The following is a 24,064-nucleotide window of genomic DNA, read 5'->3' as shown; positions in this document are numbered from 1 at the left end:
TGGGACTGGCAGGGGCAGAGCGTCCCCTTGGAGGGGATCCCACGGTCCCACCCTAACCTATATCCTCGAACCACCCCTTTAAGTCTCAGCATGATAGCCACAGGGTCTCCCCAGGGCCAGTTTCTCTCCCCGGTTGTGGAAAGGGGCGGGTCCTGGGGGGGGGGTGGAAGGGGCATGGCTCAGTGGGGAAAAGGGATTCAGGGTCCAATTTTGTTTCCCCGCAGCTCCGTAAGTCCAGCAGGGAAGGGGATCTTCTGGCTCCCAAGCAGGTGAGTGTTCAGTAAGTCTAGCTGGGCATCAAGGAAGTGCATCTGGGAAGTTGGAAACTGGAAAATCGAAAATGGCTGCCTGGCTGACTAGAACAGAAAATGGGAGAGGAAACTGGGTGTGAGAGGAATGGGCGTGGCTTCCACGATGGTGCGGGTGATGACTTCAACTTTCTCTTCTTAGGAAGATCTGTTGTGAGACAGGAGGATTGTAGTGAGTTCCAGGCCAGCCTGAGTTAGATTATGAGTCCAGCGCCAGTGTAGGCTGCAGAGTGAGGACTCCTTAAGAAAAGCAAACAAAACAAACAAAAAAAAAAAAAAAAGAAAGAAAAGAAAAGCGAGCAGATGGTGGGAGGCCTAAGGGAAAGGCATCCACAGGATGGAAGTTTCAGACAGAAGAAACCAGAAGACGGAAAGCCAGGCCAAGGCAGAGGCAGGAGGGTTGCCTGAAGGTCAGTTCAGGAGCTCTGAAGCTAGCTTGGAGGCTGTCTTCAAGAACAAAAATAAAAACAACTGAAACGGGCTGGAGAGATGGCTCAGAGGTTAAGAGCATTGCCTGCTCTTCCAAAGGTCCTGAGTTCAATTCCCGGCAGCCACATGGTGGCTCACAACCATCTGTAAAGGGGTCTGGTGCCCTCTTCTGGCCTGCAGGCATACAGACAGAATATTGTATACATAATAAATAAATATTTAAAAAAATAACCAGTACCCAAAGAGAAAATAAAGAAGGAAAATTAAAAAAAAAACTGAAACTTGGCTTGTGGGTGCATACCAACAGTGCTGCCGCTAAGGAGGTAGAGGCAGTAAGGTAGGGAGTTTAAGGCTATCCTCTGTTACACAGAGGGTCCGGGCTAGCCTGGGCTACATGACACCCTGCCTCCAAAAATTAAAGCCAGCACGATGTGACAGTGCTTGCTTTTAATACCAGCGCTCGGGAGGCTGAGGCTGTTGGGTCTCTGTGGGTTCGCAGCCTGGGTTACATCATGAGCTCCAGGCCAACTAGGGCTATCTAGTGAGACTCTGTCTTTTTTTATTTGCTTTTCAAGACAAGGATTTTTTGTATAATAGCCTTGGCTGTCCTGGAACTCGCTCTGTAGACCAGGCTGTTCTTGAGCTCACAGAAATCCTCCTGTCTCTGCCTCCCAAGTGCTAGGATTAAAGCTGTGCCTCGACTGCCCGCCTGCGGCTAAAATAGCCAAACTACAGCCGAGAGAGCAGGACGGACTTTTGGCTGGCCATCCTGGTCTGCTTCCTAGAGTTGTTAGGGGCCAATAGGATGACCTTGACCTTTCAGCCAGTAAGCCAGGCCCTCCAAGGTGCTGTCTTTTAGGGCTTTCCCTCCAGGGTGGGGAATCACCTCATCCTCAGGCAGGGATAACATGGAGGAGCAGGGCAGTGACCTCTGTGTCCTGCCAGGTGGAAGGTGGGTGGCCGCCACCAGAGCGATGGTGCGAACAGCTCTTCTCCAGCGTGGTGCCCGTGCTGCTTGGAGGCTCCGAGGAGGAGCCCGGGGCTCGACAGCTTCTGGACCTCGACTGCTTCTTGTCCGATATATCCGACACACTCTTCACCATGACACAGCCCAGCCCCTCGTCCCTGCAGCTGCCCTCAGAAGATGGTGAGGAGAGAAAAAGGAAGGGGGAGAGGGGCTGAGCCGTCTCCCCTGCCTGCCGCTTCCAACCTCACCATCTTCCCTTCAGCTTACGTTGGCAATGCTGACATGATCCAGCCAGACCTGACGCCACTGCAGCCCAGCCTGGATGACTTCATGGAGATATCAGGTGGGACAGGTCCTTCATCAGGAGTAAGGACAAACCGAAAGGGTTAGTCTAAGAGAAAAAAAAAAACCCTGGGAGACTATAAGGCTTTGTGTAGTGGGAGGATAAATGGTGTTGTAATCATGTGTATGTGTATGTGCATGTGTGCTTATGTGTGTGTTTATACATATGTAGTGTTCCCAAGAGCTTATGCCTACTAGGCTGGTGCTCTACCACTGAGCCACACCTAGCCCCTCACTGGGGGATTCTAGGCAGGGGCTCTACCACTGAGCCACACCCCAGCCCCTCACTGGGGGATTCTAGGCAGGGGCTCTACCACTGAGCCACACCCCAGCCCCTCACTGGGGGATTCTAGGCAGGGGCTCTACCACTGAGCCACACCCCAGCCCCTCACTGGGGGATTCTAGGCAGGGGCTCTACTACAGATCCTTTATGGTCTAGCATGGGAGAGTCCTTCGGTTTAATTTTAAGCACTTCATAAGCCACTGTGACTGACAAGAGAATTCCAAGCGTCAAATCTCTCTGAGTCTTTTTTTTTTTCTTGAGAAGGGGTTTCTCAGTGTAGCCCTGGCTTTTCTGGAACTCACTATGTAGAGAAGGCCTTAAACTCATAGAGATTTGCCCACCTTTGCCTACTGAGTGCTGGAAGGAAGCAAAAGCATGTGCCACTACATCTGGCTTAGAAGCATCAAATCTCTTAAAGTGGGGCTGGAGAATTGGCTCAGCAGTTAAGAGAGAGCACTGGCTGTTCTTCCAGAGGACCAGGTTCAATTGCCAGCAACCACATAGTGGCTCACAAACATCTGTAATGAGGTCTGGTGCCCTCTTCAGGCCTGCAGGGATAACTCACAGACAGAACACTGTATATACAATAAATAAAAGTACATCTCTTAAAGCATTTTAGACAGTGGTCCTCTCTTTTCCCAGGCTACTGAGTTACTGATGTGTTTCTAGAGATCCTATCCATGTCAGTATGAGCCCATGAGGACTAAACGTCTTTCTTCCTCTCTCCTGTCTCTGGTTTTTCTTTTGAAAAACAGACAGGTGTCTTAGGGTTTTATTGTCGTGAAGAGACACCATGGCTATGGCAGCTCTTATAAAGGAAAGCATTTAATAAGGCTGGCTTACAGTTCAGAGGTTTAGTCCATTGTCATCATGATGGACATGGCGGCATGTAGGCAGACATGGTGCTGGAGCAGTAACTGAGAATTCTACATCTGGATCTGCAGGCAGTAGGAAGAGACAGTGACACTGGACCTGGCTTAAACTTCTGAAACCCCAAAGCCCACACGCACCCGGTGATACACTTCCTCCCACAAGACCCGACCTACTCCAACAAGGCCAACCTCCAATAATGCCACTCCCTATGAGCCTACTGGGGCCATTTCATTCAAATGTCCACCCTAGTTTTCTTTCTGTTGTTGTAACAGATACTTTGTCAAAAAGCAGCTTAGGGAAGGAAAGGGTTTATCTTCCCTTCTGGGAAGTCCATCCCTGAGGGAGGTCAGGGCAGGAACTCAAGCAGGAACCATGGAGGAACAAGGTATGCTGCCAGGGTCCTCGTTGGGATGACTGTTGCTATCATGAAACACCATGACCAACTGCAGCTTTGTGGGGGGAGGGGAGTTTATCTGGCTAAACTTCAGCATCATAGTCCATTGCTGAAGGAAGTCAGGACAGGAACCTGGAGGCAGGAGCTGATGCAGAGGCCATGAAGAGGTTGCTGCCTATTGTTGGTTCTTCATGACTTGCTCAGCCTGTTTTCTCACAGAAAGTTTGGTCCCCTGCCCAGGGGAGACTCCAGCCACAATGGCCTGGGCCCTCCCTTATCAACCACGAATTAAGAAAATGCCCTACAGGCTTGCCTACAGCCTGATCTTAAGGAAGCATTTTCTCAGTTGAGGCTCCCTCGAGTAGACATAAAATGAACCAACACATTTTGATACCTCCTGTGTCAATTAACAATCAAGACAGCCTGATCTAAGCAATCCCTCGGTTATGGTCCCTTCTCAGGTTACTTTAGTAAACAATCAAGTTGACAGATAAAGTTAACTAGGTCACAGGTCTTATGCAGTTCAGGCTGGCCTCAAACTTGCTGATGCCAAGGCTGCTCTGAACTCTGATCCTTCTGTCTCTCGCATTAGAAGACTAGAGTGTGTATTTATCACCATGCCCACAGTGTATGCCCTCTCCTTCTTCTCCTCTCTCTCCATCTCCCATACCCCACTTACTTGAGATAGAATTTTACTATGGCCGGCGGTGGTGGCGCAGGCCTTTAATCCCAGCACTTGGGAGGCAGAGGCAGGCGGATCTCTGTGAGTCCGAGACCAACCTGGTCTACAAGAGCTAGTTCCAGGACAGGCTCCAAAGCCACAGAGAAACCCTGTCTCGAAAAACCAAAAAAAAAAAAAAAAAAAAGAATTTTACTATGTAGCCCAGTAGCCCAGGATGGCCTTGAACCCATGACCCTTCTGTCTCAGACTCCTGAGTGCCTGGATTCCCAGTGTGAGTCACAAGGCCTGGTACAGCTTGCTCCCTGTTTCCAATGGGGTCTTCCTTCCCAACAGTACTGTATTTTTTTCTTTGCTGATTGTATTTCTTTCTTTTTTATTGTTGTTTGGTTTGTTTGTTTGTTTTTCAAGACAGGGTTTCTCTGTGTCGTCTTGGATGTCCTAGAACTCGTTCTGTAGATCAGGCTAGCCTCGAACTCAAGAGATATATCCTCCTACCTCTGCCTCCTTGTTGCTGGTGCCGTGTGCCACCATTGCCCGGGCCTGCCTGTATTTCCAGCTCACTGCTCCTCACAGCGTGCATTTTGGAGCCTTCAAAGTCATGCTGGGGGGTCAGCTGGGGGTCAGGGAAATAACAGGGCTGAGCTGAAGAGCAGAGTCTCAGAGAGAAACTTCATTCAGTGACAAGTCCCCTTCCAAGCTCCTTCCTTACAGGGTCCTGGGCCTGTCATTCAAGAGGTGAGGCCAATCACACGGGTACTCGGGAATGAGGAACCACCCCTACCCCCACCCCCTGCCTTAGTCCTGGGAGGGTGGGGTCTGCCAGGGGCAGAAGTGTTGATGGCAGTGCCCTGGAAGCCGACCTGCCCCCAAGGACAGCAGCTCCATCTTGTCCCACAGACCCCTACCACAGGTAGGAGCTCAGCTCTGCCCACCCAGCATCTGGGCAAAATGCAGAGGGGTTGGAATTTGCAGTAACTTTTCAGTCAATGCCAGGTGGACAATGTTTGGGGGCGAGCATGGCTCTCCCAGAGCAGGTGGCTACAGTGACCCTCTGGAGCTGGCCCTGCTCAGGGAGAGCCTCGAGCCACCAGGGTTTCCATTCTGTCCCCGTTGAAGGTGCAAAATTCTACAGAGGCGGGGGGGGGGGGGTGGCTGGGGAAGGGCAGGTGCAGAGACAGAGAGTGGTTGGTTAGTGTGGGGACCAGGCCCGGAAAGAACTGGGGCTTGATGGGAAGCTCTCTGGAGGCCGCCTGGAACAGGTGTGAACAAGGGGAAGGTGGCTATTTTGGCATGATGTGTTTGCCACCGGACAATGCTCTAATCTTGGACGTCGCGTGGCTCTTAGGGGATGGGGTGGAATTCTGGTGACCACTTTCTGGTCCCTCCATAGATCCCTTTGTAAAAAGTGGGGGCACAGGGCAATATAAAACCCCTTCTGATACTGGGAGAGATGTGGGCATGGCAGGCGTGTTCTCAGTCACATCTAGACATCCAGGGATGAGGTAGACAGGTGCTTCCTGTCACTGCATACTGATACTCAGAACCTGTTTGGTTTTTCTGGCCAGGCAGAATCACCTAAGACAAACACCCACACATATACACACATGCCATGCACAGCACATTTGCAAGCTCAAACACATATTTATACACACATATCACCACATACAGACACAAATGCACACACATACAAAACTACCACACTCATACATGCTCATACACATGGGTAAACACATAAGCATATATACATGTACACACATGGCAACTTGCATATATGTATATATACCATAAACACACACACATAGAAGCCTACATGTATACATACATGCATATACACATGTACAAAGCATATACATGTATATATACATTCACACATATACATATGCTCTCAGACATGTATGTACACATATGCACACATATACATGTTACACTCCCGTATACGCTCTCAACATACATATATACTCAAACACACATACCACATAGACATATACACACAAATATACATACAACATAGACACACACATACCATATAGGCATATACATAGGCACACCCTGACCCTATGACCTTCTTGAACTCACTTGGTCTTGAGAGGTGGCTTGTGTTAAAAGGTCTGGCTTGGGATTCTGTAGGGAAAATGGGGGAGCACAGCTCACCAAACCCTGTGGAGAGCTACCATGCTCTGCTCTGACCGGGATCTTGGGCACAAAACACATGCTGCTCAGGGTCAGAGAAAGTTGCCCGGAAGGGAGCGGGTAGGCGGGTGTCGCCCCAGCCCGGGATGTGGTTAGGCTGTGAGCAGCCTGCTTCCCAAAACCAGAATAGCTCAGAACTTACACAACCCATACTCTAAACAATCTGGCTGCCTTGCCTGCCTCTCCTATAAACTTTTCAGGCTTCTTGGCTACCTCTCACTCACACCCCAACTCTGAGCCCACTCTGTGTTCCCCAAATGTCAGCCTAGGCTCCGCTCTTACAGTCTCAACTTAAATGATCTTCCAACAAGTCTAACCTATGCCTGACCCACTGACCTCATGAACCTGCTCACCCTTGATTCATCCCTGACACACTGAGGCAACTCCCCTGTACCCCACCTTTTTCCTTCCCAGAACCTCTCTATGACCTCTTCTTTCTAGAATGCCAAAAAGAGGAGCAGTGCTAAAAAGAGGAGCAGACACAGGGAGAGGAAGCGAACCCAGACTGGGGCGCCATGGGTGGGCAGCTTCCTGGGGTCCCTGCTCCCTCCCTCCCAGAGCTCAGCATCTCTCCCAAGACCATCCTGCCAATCTCCTACCGGTCTCTAGTGCAGCTTCCCCTGAATGTGACAGACACCATTTCACAGTCTCCCATGGAAACCTTCCACCTCTCCTGGTCCCTATCCCACCTCTGCCCCACATGGGGACTGTATCAAAGACCTAGCCTGAGTCCTTAATATCATTTGCTCCCTTGTGCGTCCCAATTACAGATTTCTTCACCAATTACCGCCCCCCGCAACCGCCCACATCCTCAAACTTCCTGGAGCCCCCCAGCTTTGGCCCCATGGCTGACTCCCTCTTCAGCAGTGGAATCCTGGGCCCAGAGATGCCACCTCCAGCCTCCGCTTCCTCCTCCTCGGGGATGACCCCTCTCTCAGGGACTACCCGCCTACAGGTGAGTGTACCCTGTTCTGTGCAGCCTTTCCAGGACGTCTGAGAGCTAGCTCTGGCTCTGTGTGGGGCCAGGAGGTAGCTAAACACTTTCTTGAGCAACCAGAAAGAAGAGATCTTGGGAGAGCGCAGCCCCCAGAGAAGACCCTACAAAGCAGAACTAGACGAATTGAATGAGAGAGTGGTAGAGGAAGGCAGAGGGCGTAAGAACCATAGAACAGGGCACAAGCCAGAGGATTTGGGGTTTCTTGTCATTGTTTTTTGGCTTGGGTTTGGGTTTTAAGACAGGGTCTGTCTCAGGGCCCTGGATGGCCTTGAACTCACAGAGATCAGCCTGCCTCTGCTTCAAGAGTGCAGGGATTAAAGGTGTGCGCCACCCTGCTTGCCCAACATTCTGGGTCTGAGTGAATGAATGGGCAGGTGAAGGGCGAGCCAGCTGGGAGGGAGAGGCAGGAATGTGTGCGAGGAAGCAGGATGGGAGTGTGTGTGTTTAGGCAACTGTGAGTTGGCGTCTTCTAGAACTCCGATACCCATACCAGTCCAGAAGTCATTTCCCTGCAATTGTTAGCTGTCTCTTCTAGTTTCATTTCTGTTGCTGTGCTAAAATACCCCGAGGGAGAGCAAGTTAGGGGGAGAAAAGGGGTTTCTTTCAGGTAGGAGCCCCAGGTTACAGACCGTCAGTGTGGGGCAGTCAAGGCAGGAACTTCCAACAGTCACAGCACATCTACAGTCAAGAGCAGAGAGAAGTGGCGGCGAGCATGCTCACTTATGTTCGGCTCCGCTTCTTTGACACAGTTCAGAATCCCCTGCCTAGGGCATGACGCCTCCCACCATGGGCTCCGTCTTTCCTCATCACCTGACTTAATGAAGATACTCCCCAATAGACAAGCCCACAGGCCAACCCAACATGGCAGTCCCTCACTGAGACTCTTCCCAGGTGGTCCTAGGTTGTGTCGCGTCGACCATCAAGCCTAACCACCACCGTGTCCTTTTCTCCTCTCAAGGAACGGCTCACATGCTTTTGTAGTTGATTGTAAGAGGTCTGTCTCCTCCACTGGACAGACAGCTTCTTGCTGGAAGGGCTGTTTTAGCCACCGCTGCATTCTCTGTACGCAGTGGTTTCCACACACGGAAAGGGTTGCCCGGTGAACGAATGCATGAGAGTAAGAGAGACGTGTGTGGCAGTATATGGAAAGATCTCTGCAGAAAATGGCGCCTGCGTGTGTGGGTAAGTGAATGTAAAGGAAATGGGCTGGCGAGTGGTCGGATGCCCACATAAACAGTTTGGTAGATTGATTGAATGAACTAGCGGTGCCTGGGCTGGGGATACCTGGCTTTGTGAATGGACGGATGATTTGTTACGTTAGTGTTTGGTGAATGTGTGGGTGGTTGCTGAATAGACAGATGGAGTACGAATGGGTTGATGGGAGAATTAAGAGAATGCAGGTGGTCGGATCTCTTGGTCAGTGGCTGGCTACCTGTGGGCTGGAGCAGTAGCCAGTCTCATCACGGTGCTGCATTTAGGAAAACAACCCCACGGAAAGAGCGATTTTGCTTGTGAGTTCAGAGGCTTGAGTCTGTCATGGGGGAGGAGGTGAGACAGAGCAGAGAAGCTAGGAAGCAACGACAGAGGTGGTGTGGGGAGGAAGAAAGCCTTCACTAGAGGGCTTCAATCCCCACCCCACTTATTCCACCTGGGCTCCCAGACTGTGGGCTGGCATTCTTGGTGTGTCTCACCCCCATATCAGTTACTTTGTCCCTTGCTGTGGCATATTACCTGGCAAAAAGCAACTTAATGAAAGGTTTTCTTTTCTTTTTGTTTTTCCCTGTGGTTTTCGAGACAGGGTTTTTCTGTGTAACAGTCCCGGCTGTCCTCGAACTCACTTTATAGACCAGGTTGGCCTTTAACTCACAGGGATCCGCCTGCCTCTGCCTCCCCAGTGCTGGGATTAAAGGCGTGCGCCACCATCGCCCAGCACAAAAGTTTTCTTCTGGATCATGGTTTAAGGGATACAGTGGAGAGGGCATGACAGCAGAATGGCGAGACAGCTGATCGGACTGGGTCAGGGAGCGGAGAGGAGGATGCTGGTACCCGGCGTGCATGCTTACTTCTGTTTGATGATAATGATGATGGTGGTGCTGTGCGTGTGTGTGTGTGTGTGTGTGTGTGTGTGTGTGTGTACAGGCATGATGTAGAGGGGTATGCATGACATAGTGTACATGTGGAGGTCAGAGACCAACTTGAAGGTAACAATTTTCCTCTTGCACTGTGGCACCGTGTGGGCCCCAGGGACTCGAGTCAAGGCTTGGTAGTGAGTGTTTTACCCACTGAGCCATCTTACTAGTCCCCCTACTTACTACTCTTTAATTAATTAATTTATTTATTTATTTTTGGTTTTTCGAGACAGGGTTTCTCTGTGGTTTTGGAGCCTGTCCTGGAACTAGCTCTTGTAGACCAGGCTGGTCTCGAACTCACAGAGATCCGCCTGCCTCTGCCTCCCAAGTGCTGGGATTAAAGGCGTGTGCCGCCACCGCCCGGCTCTTTAATTTATTTTGTGTGTGTTCACAAGCGTTTGGGTGTGTGTGGTGGGTGCCCATATGGACATCAGAGAGTAACTTTCAGGAGCTGGTTCTCTCCTTCCCCCATGTGAGTTCCTGGGATCAAACTCAACGCATCAAGCTTGGCAGCAAGGTCCTTCAGTTCCTGAGACATCCTGCTGGCCCACTTTTTATTAAGTCTGGGATCCCATCCCCGTGGAATGGTTCTACCCACACCCAGGAGTCTTCTCTCTCAATTAACCCTCCCTGGAAACATCCTCAGAGACACACCTGAGAGCTGTGTTTCACTGATGCACTGCCCATGTCTTAATGGAATCGAGTTGACCATGGAACTTAACCAGCCCACCCCACCCTCTTTGTTTAGACACTCTGGGAATGCCCTCCACAAACCACCAGTGTGCCTCACCAATCTTCTAGGCATTCCTCAGGTCTACCAATCCAGATTAGCCATCACATCTGGGGGTGGAATAGAGAGATGCGTGAGTTCATAGATGAGAGAATAAATATGTAAATGGATGGATGAGTGGACAGGTGGGTAGGTGGATAATACATAGATTAATGGGCAAGTTTGTGGGGTGAGCAGGTAGATAGGTGGATGGATGGATGGATGGATAAAGAATGAACAATGAGATTGGTGAATGAGTTAGTGTTTTAATGAATGAAGAGCAGATAACTGGAAGGAAGACTGGTAGATAATTGGCAAATAGATGGATAGGTAAATGAAGACTAGATTAATAGCTATATTGGATAAATTATCCGGTGGGTGAATGGATCACAAATTACCAGTAAGACTGATGTGCCATGCCTAATTTGTGCATACAATTTGTACTAGGCTACAGTTGTACACTAGATTATGATTTCCAGTGTGTGCGCTTGTGTGCATGTGTGTGGATCAGTTCTCCTGTGTCCTCAGTACCCAGTCCAGGACATAGCCAGGACAGAGGTTTCCCGGTGGGTACAGGCAGGTCCCTCCCCTGCTCTTGTGAGTATCATTCTGTCTCCCTTGCCCCTCATCTAGGCTCGGAACAGCTGCCCTGGACCCTTGGACCCCAGTACCTTTATGAGTTCTGACTTCCTTCTTCCCGAAGACCCAAAGACCAAGATCCCACCTACTCCTATGCCTCCTCCTCTCCTTCCATACCCCACCCCTGTCAAGGCGCAGGGCTTAGAGTCCTGCACCCCAGCTCACTTCCCTACAATGGCTCCAGCTCCCACTTTGTTGCCAGAAGAGCCCCTCTTCTCCGCCAGGTTCCCCTTCACCACAGTCCCACCTGCTCCAGGAGTGCCTACTCTTCCTGCTCCTACCACTTTCGTTCCCAGGCCGCCACAGCCTGGCCCTAGCCCTGGCCCCGCCCCTTTCCCTGTAGACCATCTGCCCCCTGGGTATCCAGAGCCTGCCTTTAGGCCTCACTTCGCCATACCTCAGGATGTGCAGCCCAGATGCAAGCCCTCCACCCCGTCCCCAGGCGGCCGGAAAGCCAGCCCCCCTACCTTGGCCCCTACCACTGCCAGCCCCACCGCCACTGCCAGAGACAACAACCCCTGCCTTACACAGCTTCTCAGGGCAGGTGAGATGGGGGAGGCAGGTGGACAAGGTGCTGGGAGGGAGTGGGCAGGCTACTAGGGCAGAAGGCTAGGGTTCTAGGGTGAGCTTGGGGGACAGAGAGAGGGTGAAATGATGTTAGAGACTTGAGCTATATCTGATAGGGTGTGTGGGCTGCTGGGGAGCAAGACGGGGTCTTAATTGGTGATGGACTTGATGGGGCCAGTCTAGTGGTCCTCATAGTACTGCCTGTACCCAGCCAAGCCTGAGCAAGCACTGGAACCTCCAGCTGTGCCCAGCACCCTTCTCCGGCCCGCAGAGTCTCCGGTAAGATGGTGGGCACTGGGATGTAAGGGCCACTCTAGGGCCTTTACCCCAACTCTCTGCCCTTCTCCATCCCAGCAGGATACAGTCTCTGAATTCCCCCGTGCCCGTGCCTTCTTTCCCCCAATCCCGGCCCCTACACCACCTCAGCCACCTCCAGGCCCAGCCACATTGGCCCCTCCCAGGTCCCTGATTGTCCCCAAAGCAGAGCGGCTCTCACCCCCAGCACCCAGCGGTAAATAGGGGCTGGAGGGATTGTGGGTCTTAGAGGAAGGAGGGAGGGAAAAGATAAGGGGGGCTGTGACTGTGATCGGAATGACAGGGACGGGGCAAGGGGACCTTCTCTCTTGTATGTCTGTCTGTCCTGGTCTGTCCCTGCCACAGGCAGTGAGCGGCGATTATCAGGGGATCTCAACTCCATACCACCCCCGGGGGCACTGAGTGTCCACCTATCTCCCCCTCAACCTATCCTAAACCGGGGTCGCATAGACAATAACAAGGTATGTACAGTCTCCTGACCGCCAAGATGCAACTGTTACCAATCCTACCCACGGCTTCCCTTAGCCTCATCTCACGTTCTGTTTCCAAGATGGAGAACCGGCGCATCACACACATCTCTGCTGAGCAGAAGAGGCGTTTCAATATCAAGTTAGGATTCGACACCCTCCACGGACTTGTGAGCACGCTCAGTGCCCAGCCCAGTCTCAAGGTGAGCCCCTAGCCAGAGATACACATTCCCTTTGAGTCATGGAGCCCCTCCTTGGACCAACACCCAACACCAGATCCCAGGGCCTGCCAGCACAGAGGCCCACACTGGTGGCGCCCGCAGGTGAGCAAAGCAACAACACTGCAGAAGACTGCCGAATACATCCTGATGCTGCAGCAGGAACGGGCGGCCATGCAGGAGGAGGCACAGCAGCTGCGGGATGAGATAGAGGAGCTCAATGCCGCCATCAAGTAAGCAGGGGTGAAGCTCAGCAGAACGCCTGCCTAGAATCCTCCAGTGAGAGGCTGGGGTGTGGTTTATGGTAGAGTACTTGCCTAGCATCTGCAAGAACTGGGTTCTATCTCCAGCACTTTAAAAAACAAAACAAGGGGCTGGAGAGATGGCTTGGCAGTTAAGAGCACTGGCTGTTCTTCCAGAGGACCTGGATTCAATTCCCAGCATCCACATGGCAGCTCATTACTGCCTGTAACTCTGGTTTCAGGGGATCAGACAACTTCACACAGACATATATGTAGGGCAAACACGAAAGCACAGGAAAAGAAATAAATACATAATTAATTTAAAAAAAACAAAGCTGCCTCAATAAATATCAATAAAAAAACAAGGCTGCCTCAATAAATATCAATTTAAAAAAAGCAAGGCTGCCTCAATAAATATCAATAATAAAAAGCTGGTTGTAATGACGTACACCTTTAATCTCAGCACTTGGGAGGCAGAGGCAGGCAGATCTCTGTTCAAGGTCAACCTGGTCTACGAAGCAAGTTCCAGGACAGCCAAGACTACACAGAGAAACACTGTCTCAGAAAACAAAAAAAAAAAAAAAAAAAAAAACAAGCAAAAAGTACTTAAGAGCTGAGGTAAAGGAGGCGCATCCTCACACTCCCTGATTTTTTCCATCCATAGCTTGTGCCAGCAGCAGCTGCCAGCTACTGGGGTGCCCATCACACATCAGCGCTTTGACCAGATGCGTGACATGTTTGATGACTATGTCCGGACCCGCACACTGCACAACTGGAAGTTCTGGGTAGTATCCTTAACTTGGGCTGATGGCCTGAGGGTAATAGTGATGGCTGCTGTTGCTACAGTCAGACCAGGCTATGTATTAGACCCCAGGAAATGGGCTTTGGTTCTGCCCTCTGTTGTCAGGCCCTGGGATTGCAAGAATGCTTGTCAGCTGAGAGGGAGGGAGAGCAGGGCGGGCCGGGGTGGGGGTGGTAGTGTAGTTGGGAGATGTCCCTGAAGGCAGTCTGGAAGTATCGAAAGTCCAAGTCATGCTAGGTCTACAGAAGGCAGGGCATCCACTTTTTCCTGAATCCAGGGTTGAGTTGTGTTTGATTTCCCATACTAGAGATTGGACAGGAGCTCCGTCCCAGCTCTCTTTTAGCTTTTTATTTTGAGACAAATTTTCACTAAGTTGGCTAGGGTAGCCCCAAACTTGTGATCCTTCTGCCGCCAGTCTTCTGAATGGCCGGAATTACAAGCCTGTGCCATCAGGTTAGTATTTGTGTTCTTGACTGAGCCTAGAGATGTGGGATGGGCTAATACAGAATAAGGGCTCTGGAGGAACTAAGCGGAAGGATAGAGAGATTCTGAACAATCCTTGGTAGGGAGGGAGGGGGGCAGAGTGACTTCCCATAGCATTCACATTTAGACAGTGACAGGCTTTTCTTGTCACTGACTTGGGTCCAGTGTCATAACTGTTTGTGAGCTGGTGGAGTGCTGTCTGGACCACTGGTGTGTTCCTTGACTCCAAGCCCAGTTCAGCATCCTCATCCGGCCTTTGTTTGAGTCCTTCAATGGGATGGTGTCAACCACAAGCTTGCACAGCCTCCGCCAGACCTCACTGGCTTGGCTAGACCAGTACTGTTCTCTGCCTGCTCTCCGACCAAGTACGTGAGCCATCTTTCTGCCTACTAACATGTGAGACCTTGCAGAGCACCTGCCTAGAATCCACCAATGAGGAGCCTGGAACATGGCTCAGTGGTAGAGCACCTGCCTAGAATCCCCCAGTGAGGGGCTGGGGACTTGGCTGAGCAGAAGAACACTTACATCATGCACAAGACCCTGAGTTCAATCTCCAGTATCATACACACACACACACACACACACACACACTCACACTTGTGGGACTTCAGAGCAGAGAGTTGAAACCCAGCCTGCCTGGTTCCCAAGTCTTGTCTATCTTGAATACAGCTTAGGGTTTGAGGCCATTCCACTATATCACACCCTGGATGGTCCTTGAGTCTCTAAAATACCTAAAGAAAGGTCCTAGGAACAGCCACCTGCTTAGCTAACTGGTATTTCTCCCATGTTCTTGACTCCATCCCTAACTCCCCCTCTTCTTCCAGCTGTCCTGAATTCCCTTCGCCAGCTCAGTACATCGACCAGCATCCTGACCGATCCAAGTCGTGTGCCTGAACAAGCCACACGGGCAGTCACTGAGGGTACCCTGGGCAGACCATTCTAATCCTGGTGAAAGTTTCCACGTCCCAGGGCTAACTCATGGGCACTCCCCTCTTGATCCTGGCTAACTGCTTCCCTGGGAGTCTAGCAGGTTCCAGGGTTTATACTTACCACCTCCTGTGGATGGAAAAGAACCCAGTTCCCATCCCCGCACTATATGAATGCTGTGCGTTCTGGTGACTCATACTCCATCTAATAACAGAGGACCCCAAAGGCATTAGCAGCTGTGACGCTGGGGACCTAAGCCAGCCACTTAGGGAGCTCCGAGGAGAGATGCGGTCAACCTGTGTCCTCATGACTCCCTGCTTTCGGACAAAGGGCATCACCCTTCCTTTGTTCCTGAGCAGGGAGGCAGAACAGGAGATCCCCTCTCTTTGCCCCTGCACTGGCGACATGGGGAGCTGTAGGGTGGCTTCCTGGGTGGCCACTGAGATCTGATGCCAGGAGCCATCAGGGCAAGGGGCGACCGGAGCAGGGTAGGCATCTTGCATGTATGTAGATGTGTGTGTGCGTATGTGGATTTTATAAAAATATTCTTGAACAATAAAAGCAAAACTATCTGCAAGGATGTTGGTGTGATGGCAGCACAACTGTGGGACACAGAGAACGTGGAGCAGCCCCGGGTGGCTTTACAGGGGCCCTGTGGGTCATAAACCACCTTTTTTTAAAAATTTATTTATTGGGGCTGGAGAGATGGCTCAGAGGTTAAGAGCATTGCCTGCTCTTCCAAAGGTCCTGAGTTCAATTCCCAGCAACCACATGGTGGCTCACAACCATCTGTAACGGGGTCTGGTGCCCTCTTCTGGCCTGCAGGCATACACACAGACAGAATATTGTATACATAATAAATAAATAAATATAAAAAAAATTATTTATTATGTATACAACATTCTGCGTTGATGTATGCCCGCAGGCCAGAGGAGGGCGCGAGATCTCAGTACAGATGGTTGTGAGCCACCATGTGGTTGCTGGGAATTGAACTCAGAACCTCTGGAAGAGCAGCCAGTGCTCTTAACCTCTGAGCCATCTCTCCAGCCCATAAACCACCTTTGAGGGCTTTTTCGTTTGCTTGGGTGCAGATGAAGTTGCCCATGCTTGTACATGCAGGCCAGAGGCTGATTTGGGTATCTTTCTCATTGCTCTCCACCTTCTTTTAAAATGTTTCAAAAAAGATTTTAGGGCTGGACATAGTGATGCTCACCTTGAATCCCAGCACTTGGGAGGCAGAGGCAGGTGGATTTTTATGAATGAGGCCAGCCTGGCTTATATAGTGAGTTCCAGCCCAGCCAGCCAGAGATAGATATTGAGACACAGTTTATATATATATATATATATACAAACATGCATACATACATACAGAGTTACATATATGTATCATATTTGGGGGGGATTTTTTTTTTGAGGCAGGAACTCTCTCTCTGTTGTTGTCTTGGCTGTCCTGGGACTTGCTATGTAGACCAGGCTGGTTTCAAACTCATAAAGATTATCCTGCCTCTGCCTAAAATTTATTTGTTGTCAGTTTGTTTTTTGAGTCAGGGTTTCTCTGTAGCTTTGGAACCTGTCCAGGAACTCGCTGTGTAGACCAGACTGGCCTTGAACTCATATAGATCTGCCTGCCTCTGCCTCCTGAGTGCTGGGATTAAAGGCATGTGCCACCACTTCCCGACTGCCTAAAAATATTTTACATTACCTTTATTTATGTGTGTGCACACACACACACGCCACTCCTTTCATCATGCAAGATATGGGGAGCAAACTCAGGTCATCAACCCTGGCAGCAAGTGCCTCTACTAGCCAAGCCATCTCACCGGCCTCTCTGCCTTGTTCTTTGAGACAGAATCCTCCACTAGACTGCCTGGCCAGTCAGCCCCTGAGATCTGCCTGTCTCTGCCGCCCCAGCAGTGGGGGAACCACGCCTGGCTTTTTGTATCCTTGGTTGTAAGTCTAGCCTCTAATAGCTGAGCCATCCCTCCAGCCCCACTCCTGGCTTCTACATGGGTGCTGCGGTTTTGAACTCAGGTCCTCGTGTTTATACGGTAAGCTCTTGACCTATAAGGCATCTCCCAGCCTTCCACCTTGGCTTTCATTGAGTGATGGACGCTACTGGCATTAGACAAAACTCAAGTGAAAGTTTGGTTTATTCCTTATTTTAGAAAAAGGTTTTTGTTTTGTTTTTTTTTTTTAAATTATGTGTGTCTGTGTGTATGCACGTGAGTGTGGGTACCTGCAGCGGCCAGAAGAGGGCGTGGTGTCCCTGGAGCTGGAGTTACAGTGGTTGTGAACTGCCACATATGAGTGCTGGGAACCAACTCAGGACCTCTGCCAGAGCAGGCCGGCTCTTAACAGCTGAGTTATCTCTCCAGCGAGCTCTCTCCTTGATACAGGGTCCATTTGTATATACTAGGCTGAGCTCAAGCCTCTTGCTAAGATTGCATGTGTGTGCCACTGTACCAGACAGAAGGAATGAGAATATAACCTAAATTGTCTTGTCTTCGTTTGGTATGGTGAGGCTGTGCCAAGAGGCCCAGATCTAGGGAAAACTTTTTTTAATTCCTTTTTTTTGAGGCAGGATCTCATGTAGTCCAGTATGGCCTTTTTTTTTTTTTTTTGAGACAGGCTCTCTCTGACCCCTAGCCATCCTGGAACTCACTTTGAGGACCAGGCTGGTGTCTAACTCTGAGATCCATCTGCCTCTGCTTCCCTAGTGCCGGGATTGTTGAAGCCATGCATGGACCCCAGCGTAGCCTAAATATGGTAAACAACTGGGCTTGGCCTTTAAGCCTGATACTGCTTCTACAGAGATTTTCAGATGGGTGTCTCTGTCACTTGTTCTGGGGACTGAGAGGCTGGGAAGTCCAAGCAGAGGCAAGCGGCTCTTTGTAAGGGTCAGGCCAGCTTGATCTACATAGAGAGTTCCAACTGAGCTACAGAGTGAGATCCTGGCTCAAAGAAAACAAAACAAACAAAACCAACCCCCCCCCCCACACTCACAAACTGGAGCTGTACCTCAGTGTAGAGAGTGCTTGCTTTGTACGTCTGAAGCCCCAGCTTCAATCCGCAACTGCTAATAAATAGATGAATAAATTTTTTTTAAATGTTTATTTACTTTATTTTATGTACACTGGTGTGAAGGTGTTAGAGACCCTGGAACTGGATCTTCAGACAGTTGTGAGCTGCCATGTGGGTGCTGCGCTGAGAACTGAACCCGGGTCCTCTGGAAGAGCAGTCAGTGCTCTTAACCACTGAGCCATCTCTCCAGCCCCATGAATAAATTTTTTAAAATGGTGCTGTGCTGGGCGGCAGTGGCACATGACTCTAACCCCAGCACTAGGGAGGCAGGCAGATCTCTGTAAGTTCGAGGCCCTCCTGGTCTACAGAGCGAGTTCCAGGACAGCTAGCGCTGTTACACGGAGTAATCCAATGAATTTATTAGGGTTTCTTACAGAACATGAGTGACAGTAAAGCAGCCACCTGGGAAGATCTGCTCCAGCAGGGATGATGGCTTCCCCAACAGCTGCATAGATGGAGCCCACTACTCGCCCCTCCCTCCTCTCCCCTCCTCTCCCTCCCCTCCCTTTCCCTCTTCCCTCCCCTTCCCCTTTAGAAATGAGTGATGTTCTGAATGGATGTATGGCCACAACCAGGTTAAGAACCCCAATTCTAGGGACTGGAGAGATGGCTCAGAGGTTAAGAGCACTGGCTGCTCTTTCAGAGGTCCTGAGTTCAATTCCCAGCAACCACATGTTGGCTCACAACCATCTATAAGATTTGGTGCCCTTTTCTGGTGGGCAGGCATACATGCAGACAGAACATTGTATACATACTAAGTAAATAAATAAAATTTTTAACAAAAGAACCCCAATTCTAGTCAGAAGGTGGTGGCACACAGCTTTAATCCCAGCACTTGAGAGGCAGAGCCAGGCAGATCTCTGAGTCTGAGGCCAGCTCTGGTCTACAGAGCGACTTCCAAGATAGCCAGGACTACGAAGAAAAACCCTGTCTTAAAAACGACAAAACAAAAAGAGTTTAAAGACTCACCTCCTTCCGGCTAGCTCTCTCTATGTTGCATGCCTGTGTGTGAAGATGAGCTCTCACTTCCTGTTGCTGCCATGCCTGCCACCTGTGACCAGGCCTCCCTGCCACAATGAAGAGTACCTGTTCCCAGCGCTCGGGAGGCAGAGGCAGGCGGATCTCTGTGAGTTTCAGCCTGGTCGATAGAGTGAGATCCAGGACAGCCAGAGCTGCTCTATAGAAACCCTCTCTTGAAAAGCCAATTTAAGAAAGAAAAAAAAAAGCATATGCTGCTCTTGAGAATACCCAAGTCTGATTCCAGCACCCACATGGGGAGGTGCACACCTGCCTGTAACTCCAGAGGATCTGATGCCCTCTCTTGATCTCTGTAGGCACCTGGATAAACATGGCACACACACACACACTCTATATGAATTCATGCAAACCCCAATACAATACTTGCGCTGTGGTGATTTGCATGAGAATGCCTGCCTCCAAAGGCTCATCTGTTGGCACACTTGGTCCTCAGTTGGTGGAACTGATTGGGAAGAATTAGGTGTGACCTCGCTGGAGGAGGTATGTCACTGGGGGTGGGCTTTGAGAATTAAACAGAGGACCTGCTCTTTTCCGGTGTGTTCTCTCTCTGCCTGCTACTGACTGACAGATGTGAACTCTCACTGTTCCTGCCTTCACTCTCCCAACTAACACTCGGAAATTCCAAGCCCAATTCAGTGCTTGTGCTTATACGTTGCCTTGGTCCTGGTGTTTTGACACAGCGATAAGAAAGTAACTAAGGCATGCTGGGCTCCACCTGTCTCCGCATCCGCCCCTGAAGAAGGTACAGGGGGCACTCTGTGTCCTCAACCCACCCCATAACCCGCCCTACTGTTCTGAAACCTGCTTCGTTCCACCTGTTCTTCACACTGGGGTTGGCTTCAAACTGGGCCATGTACCCATGATGGTTAGGGATGGCTCTACAAAGCCTTCCTCCTTCCCTTGGTTAGAGAAAGATGGATCTTAGAGTGTGACCCACCAGAGGCTGTTACTGGGTTCTCTCTCTTGCTTCCTTGTTGACTGAGTTGGTTACTTTTGCATCCCTGTGACCACAAGACCTGATAGAGATAGCTTGTGGAAAGACTGGTTTGTGCTCATGGTTTCAGATAATTGCCGTCCATTGTGGGGAAGGAATGGCTCCGGACACGTAGCTGAGCTTGTTCACATCACGGCTGACCAGGAAGCAGAGAGGCTGGATCCAGAGCCACACTCTAACCATCAAACATCTACCCATAGCAACCTCCTTCCATGAACCAGGCCCCATCTCTAAATGTTTCTTATAGAGCCACTTAACTGGGTACTAGCGTTTGTCTCCTAATCTTGAGATGAGACCTACAGGAAGATTAAATGAAGCAAGAAAGTTTCTGATGCCAGCAAGCCGACTCCACACGTTCTGGGGCTCGCTGCCAACTCCGACAAACTAAATCTTAGCTCCTGGACTGAAGTGATGGAGAAAGAGGACCAGCTCCCATCTCACAAGTTATATTCTGGCCTCGAGGAGAGTACCAGAGTGTGTGTACCAACCCATGTGTATGTGTACATAAAATGAATGTAACTTTTTAAATGTTTCAATATTTTAACAAATGCATGTAAAAGGCTTGGTGAATGAAATGTGTATGCATGTGTGTGTGGTGTATGCACACGTTCATGTGGATTTGTGCACGCTTGTATGTGTAGGTGTATGTAGAGGCAAGATGTTGGCATCAGGTGTCTTTCTTGGTCGACCTCTACTCCCTTCTCAGTGAGTTTTTATTAGTAGCTGTGCTGTGATCCTGGGTTCCAGGATAGGGACTGTCATGTATCCAGGTCTCTCTTTACTACCCGAGGAGAAGGACAGAGGACAGAGTAGAGGCAAGATGGAGCCAGGCCAGATCTTACGTCAGCAATTTCCGGTCTGGCTCTGGTTCGGAAGTGGCTGCCTGAAAGGGTAGTCTGGTAGTTGCTTAGAGTGAGCTCAATGTGACCCTTAGCAAAAATCCAGTTTATGTTTTGAAATTGGTTTTCTCGCTGATTAAAGATGTGCCACTACCACCCGGCTGAAAATGCTTCTTGAAAGTGAAACATGAAGCTAGGTGGTATAATCCCAGCACTCAGGAGGCCAAGGTAGGCAGACCTCTGTGAGTTGGAGGCCAATCTGGTCTACAGAGTGACTTCTAGGACAGCCAGGGCTACACATAGAAACCTTGTCTCGAAAACCTAAAATAAACAAACAAACAGAATAAAAAAAGCAAAACTTTCAAGCCAGGAGTAGTAATGAATGCTTGTGACCCCAGCACTGGTAAGGCTGAGGCAGGGTAGTCATGAGTTCAAGGCCAGCCTAGACTACCTAGGGAATCGAAAGCAAGTTTTTTCATACCGAGATCCTGTCTCAGAGAATCACACCAAACCAAATATCCTAGTTTGCCTCTCGGAAGCAACTTTGAGGGGAAAGAGTCTTTTGTGGCTTTTACTTCCATGCCCCAGTTCATCACTGAGGTGAGCCAAAGCAGGAGCTGGGGTGTGGAGCTGAAGCCACCGAGGGATGCTGCTTACTGCCTTGTTCAGCTATACAGCCCAGACCCAGGCGCATGGGATGGGAACCACCCCCAGCGCCACCCCCAGACATCCATCAAGAAAATGCCCCACTGGCATGCCCACAGGGCAGTCTGATGGAGTCATTCCTCAACTGAGAATCATCCTCTTCCCAGGTGACTCGAGTTTGTGTCAAGTTGACAAAAATTAACCAGCATAACAAACAGAAACTCAGCTTTCTCCGTAGATAGCAGAGAGGCCAGCACTCCCCACCCCACCGTCCTGAACTGAATTGATGCCAGTTCCCAGAAAAGGGCAAAAGGGAAGGAAATGAGCCTTCTCCCTTTGCTCTCTGACTGAACGTAGTTCCTCACTAAAGATAGCCAGTGTGTCTGTCTACATCTCTCTGCTTCTGTCTTTGCCTGTGCCCTTAAAGGATCAGACAAGCTCAGCTGGAACTGTGAGGCCTGGAACATTAGTGGGGGAGCTTATAGACTTGCTGTGGACTTGGGGACCAGGCAGCCCACAGCATATGCCAGTTCTAAGATTCTTTTTTTCCAATGAAGCAGGTCTAATCCAAACGCTATCTTTCAGGATATGTCTGTTTTTTGGTGAAATCTGAGTATATCTGGCTCCGCTTTTGTGAGCGACTGAAGGAACTGCCCATAGGGCTGCAGTGTCCATTGTTCTCTAGAGGCCACCTTTTTTTTTTTAAGATACACTTTATTTATTATGGCTAGTGTTCTGGCTGCATGTTTGCCTGCCAGAAGAGCGCATCAGATTGCATTACAGATGGTTGTGAGCCACCATGTGGTTGCTGAGAACTGAACTCAGGATCACTGGAAGAGCAGTCACTGCTCTTAACCTCTGAGCCATCTCTCCAGTCTGGAAGCTCCCTTTTACAAATCACATTTACTCATTTGTGTGTTGAGGGAGCGGTGCATGCATACCACAGTGCTTGCGTGAAGTCCGAGGACAGCTTGTGGGAGTTCTCTCCTGTCATCTGGGCCCTAGGACTCAAACTCTGGTGTTAAGCTTGGTGCGAGTGTTTTTATCTCCTGAGCCACCTTGGATGGCCTTGCACTCTGGACCCTCCTGCCTCTACCTCCTTAATGCTGAGATTACATTACAGGCCGGTGCCATTATGCCTGGATGTTTATTTTTCTTTCAGTGCCTTGTAAATCTCTAATTATTTTCCAATTCATTTTAGAACAATATGCTTAATAGTGCGTGCCTGTGTTCACGGAGCTTGGGAGGCTGAAGCAGAAGGATTGCTTCTTTAAGGCCAGCCTGACCCACAAAGTGAGTTCCAGTCTAGCTAGGGTTATATGGTGACCCTGTCTCAACACACACCTTAAATTAAAACTAACCCCCTCACACACAAAACCTCCTGCAATCCCAGTACTAGAAGGTTGAGGCAGGAGGGTTGCCTCAAGTTTAAGGGCTACAATATTGAAACCCTATTTTAGGAAACAACAAAAATCTTTTCGGGCTGAGATGAAGCTTTAGTGGGTAAAACATTGCTTTGTATGGGGATTGGAGTTGGGCTGCCAGAAACCAACCTCAACACAGCGTGGGTGTGTCATGTCAGCCTGCTTGTAAGCGCAGCACACGGGAGGAAGAGAAAGACAATCCTTGGAGAAAATTGGTTAGCCAGAATAGCAGAAATTGTACTCTACAGATTTACTCTGCTCCTGCACTCAGTGGAGAGCAATCATGGAAACCAACTACATCAACATCTGGCCTTCACACACAGGCACGCACATAGCCAGCTGGTGGTGGTGCAAACCTTTAATCCCAGCACTCGGGAGGCAGAGGCAGGCTGATTTCTGTGAGTTTGAGGCCAGCCTGTTCAAGGACAAGAGCAAATTCTAGGACAGGTTCCAAAGCTACACAGAGAAACCCTGTCTCAAAAAACCAAACCAAACAATGAATGCTCACACATTTAAACACATCTGTCACACTCATGTGTCATACACACGTACATCGGCAAAAAAAAAAAAACTTTTTTTTTTTTTTGAGACAAGAGTTTCACTATGTAGCTTTCTCTGGCCTGGGGCTCACTGAATAGACCAGGCTGGCCTTGAACTCAAGAGAAATCCACCTGTCTCTTCTTACAAGTGCAGGGATTAAAGAAATATGCCACCAAGATTGGCACAAAAAAAAAAGGGAGAAAAGAAATCTTTCTAGGGACTAGACAGCAACTTCAGTTGTAGAGCTGCCGAGCACAGTGAACGTCCTAGATTTGATCTCTAGCATGGCCAAATAATATTAATAAATTAGCCAGGCAGTGGTGGTGCATGCCTTTAATCTGGTCAACCTGGTCTGTAAAGCAAGTTTCAGGACAGCTAGAGCTGTTACACACAGAAACCCTGTCTCAGGAAAAAAAAATAATATAAAATAAAAAATTAGTATCTTCTTTTCAACTCTGCAGGCTACCCCCAAATCCAGGC

At 49.8% G+C, this 24,064-nt stretch overlaps 1 protein-coding gene across 2 annotated transcripts in view; it reads left to right on the top strand.

Moving 5' to 3' along the window:
* Positions 1–15,602, top strand: part of Mlxipl (MLX interacting protein like) — a 32,344-nt gene extending 16,742 nt beyond the window's left edge. Inside the window, exons 5-17 of one of the 2 annotated variants that reach the window (XM_075977001.1) lie at positions 225–269; positions 1,683–1,884; positions 1,967–2,047; positions 7,239–7,423; positions 10,997–11,546; positions 11,781–11,848; positions 11,924–12,080; positions 12,230–12,345; positions 12,435–12,554; positions 12,675–12,802; positions 13,476–13,599; positions 14,332–14,461; positions 14,921–15,602. In XM_075977001.1, the coding sequence (XP_075833116.1) occupies positions 225–269; positions 1,683–1,884; positions 1,967–2,047; positions 7,239–7,423; positions 10,997–11,546; positions 11,781–11,848; positions 11,924–12,080; positions 12,230–12,345; positions 12,435–12,554; positions 12,675–12,802; positions 13,476–13,599; positions 14,332–14,461; positions 14,921–15,039 (2,025 nt within the window). In that variant the 3' untranslated portion in view covers positions 15,040–15,602. The remainder of the gene's footprint in view (positions 1–224; positions 270–1,682; positions 1,885–1,966; positions 2,048–7,238; positions 7,424–10,996; positions 11,547–11,780; positions 11,849–11,923; positions 12,081–12,229; positions 12,346–12,434; positions 12,555–12,674; positions 12,803–13,475; positions 13,600–14,331; positions 14,462–14,920) is intronic. The other variant, XM_075977010.1, reaches the window with a different exon arrangement.
* The last annotated feature ends 8,462 nt before the right edge of the window (positions 15,603–24,064 follow it).

This window comes from Microtus pennsylvanicus, chromosome 1, assembly GCF_037038515.1.
Source record: "Microtus pennsylvanicus isolate mMicPen1 chromosome 1, mMicPen1.hap1, whole genome shotgun sequence".
Taxonomy (NCBI): Eukaryota; Metazoa; Chordata; class Mammalia; order Rodentia; family Cricetidae; genus Microtus; species Microtus pennsylvanicus.
The sequence above is the reverse complement of the archived record's forward strand: the minus strand, read 5'-3'. Positions and strand labels throughout refer to the sequence as shown.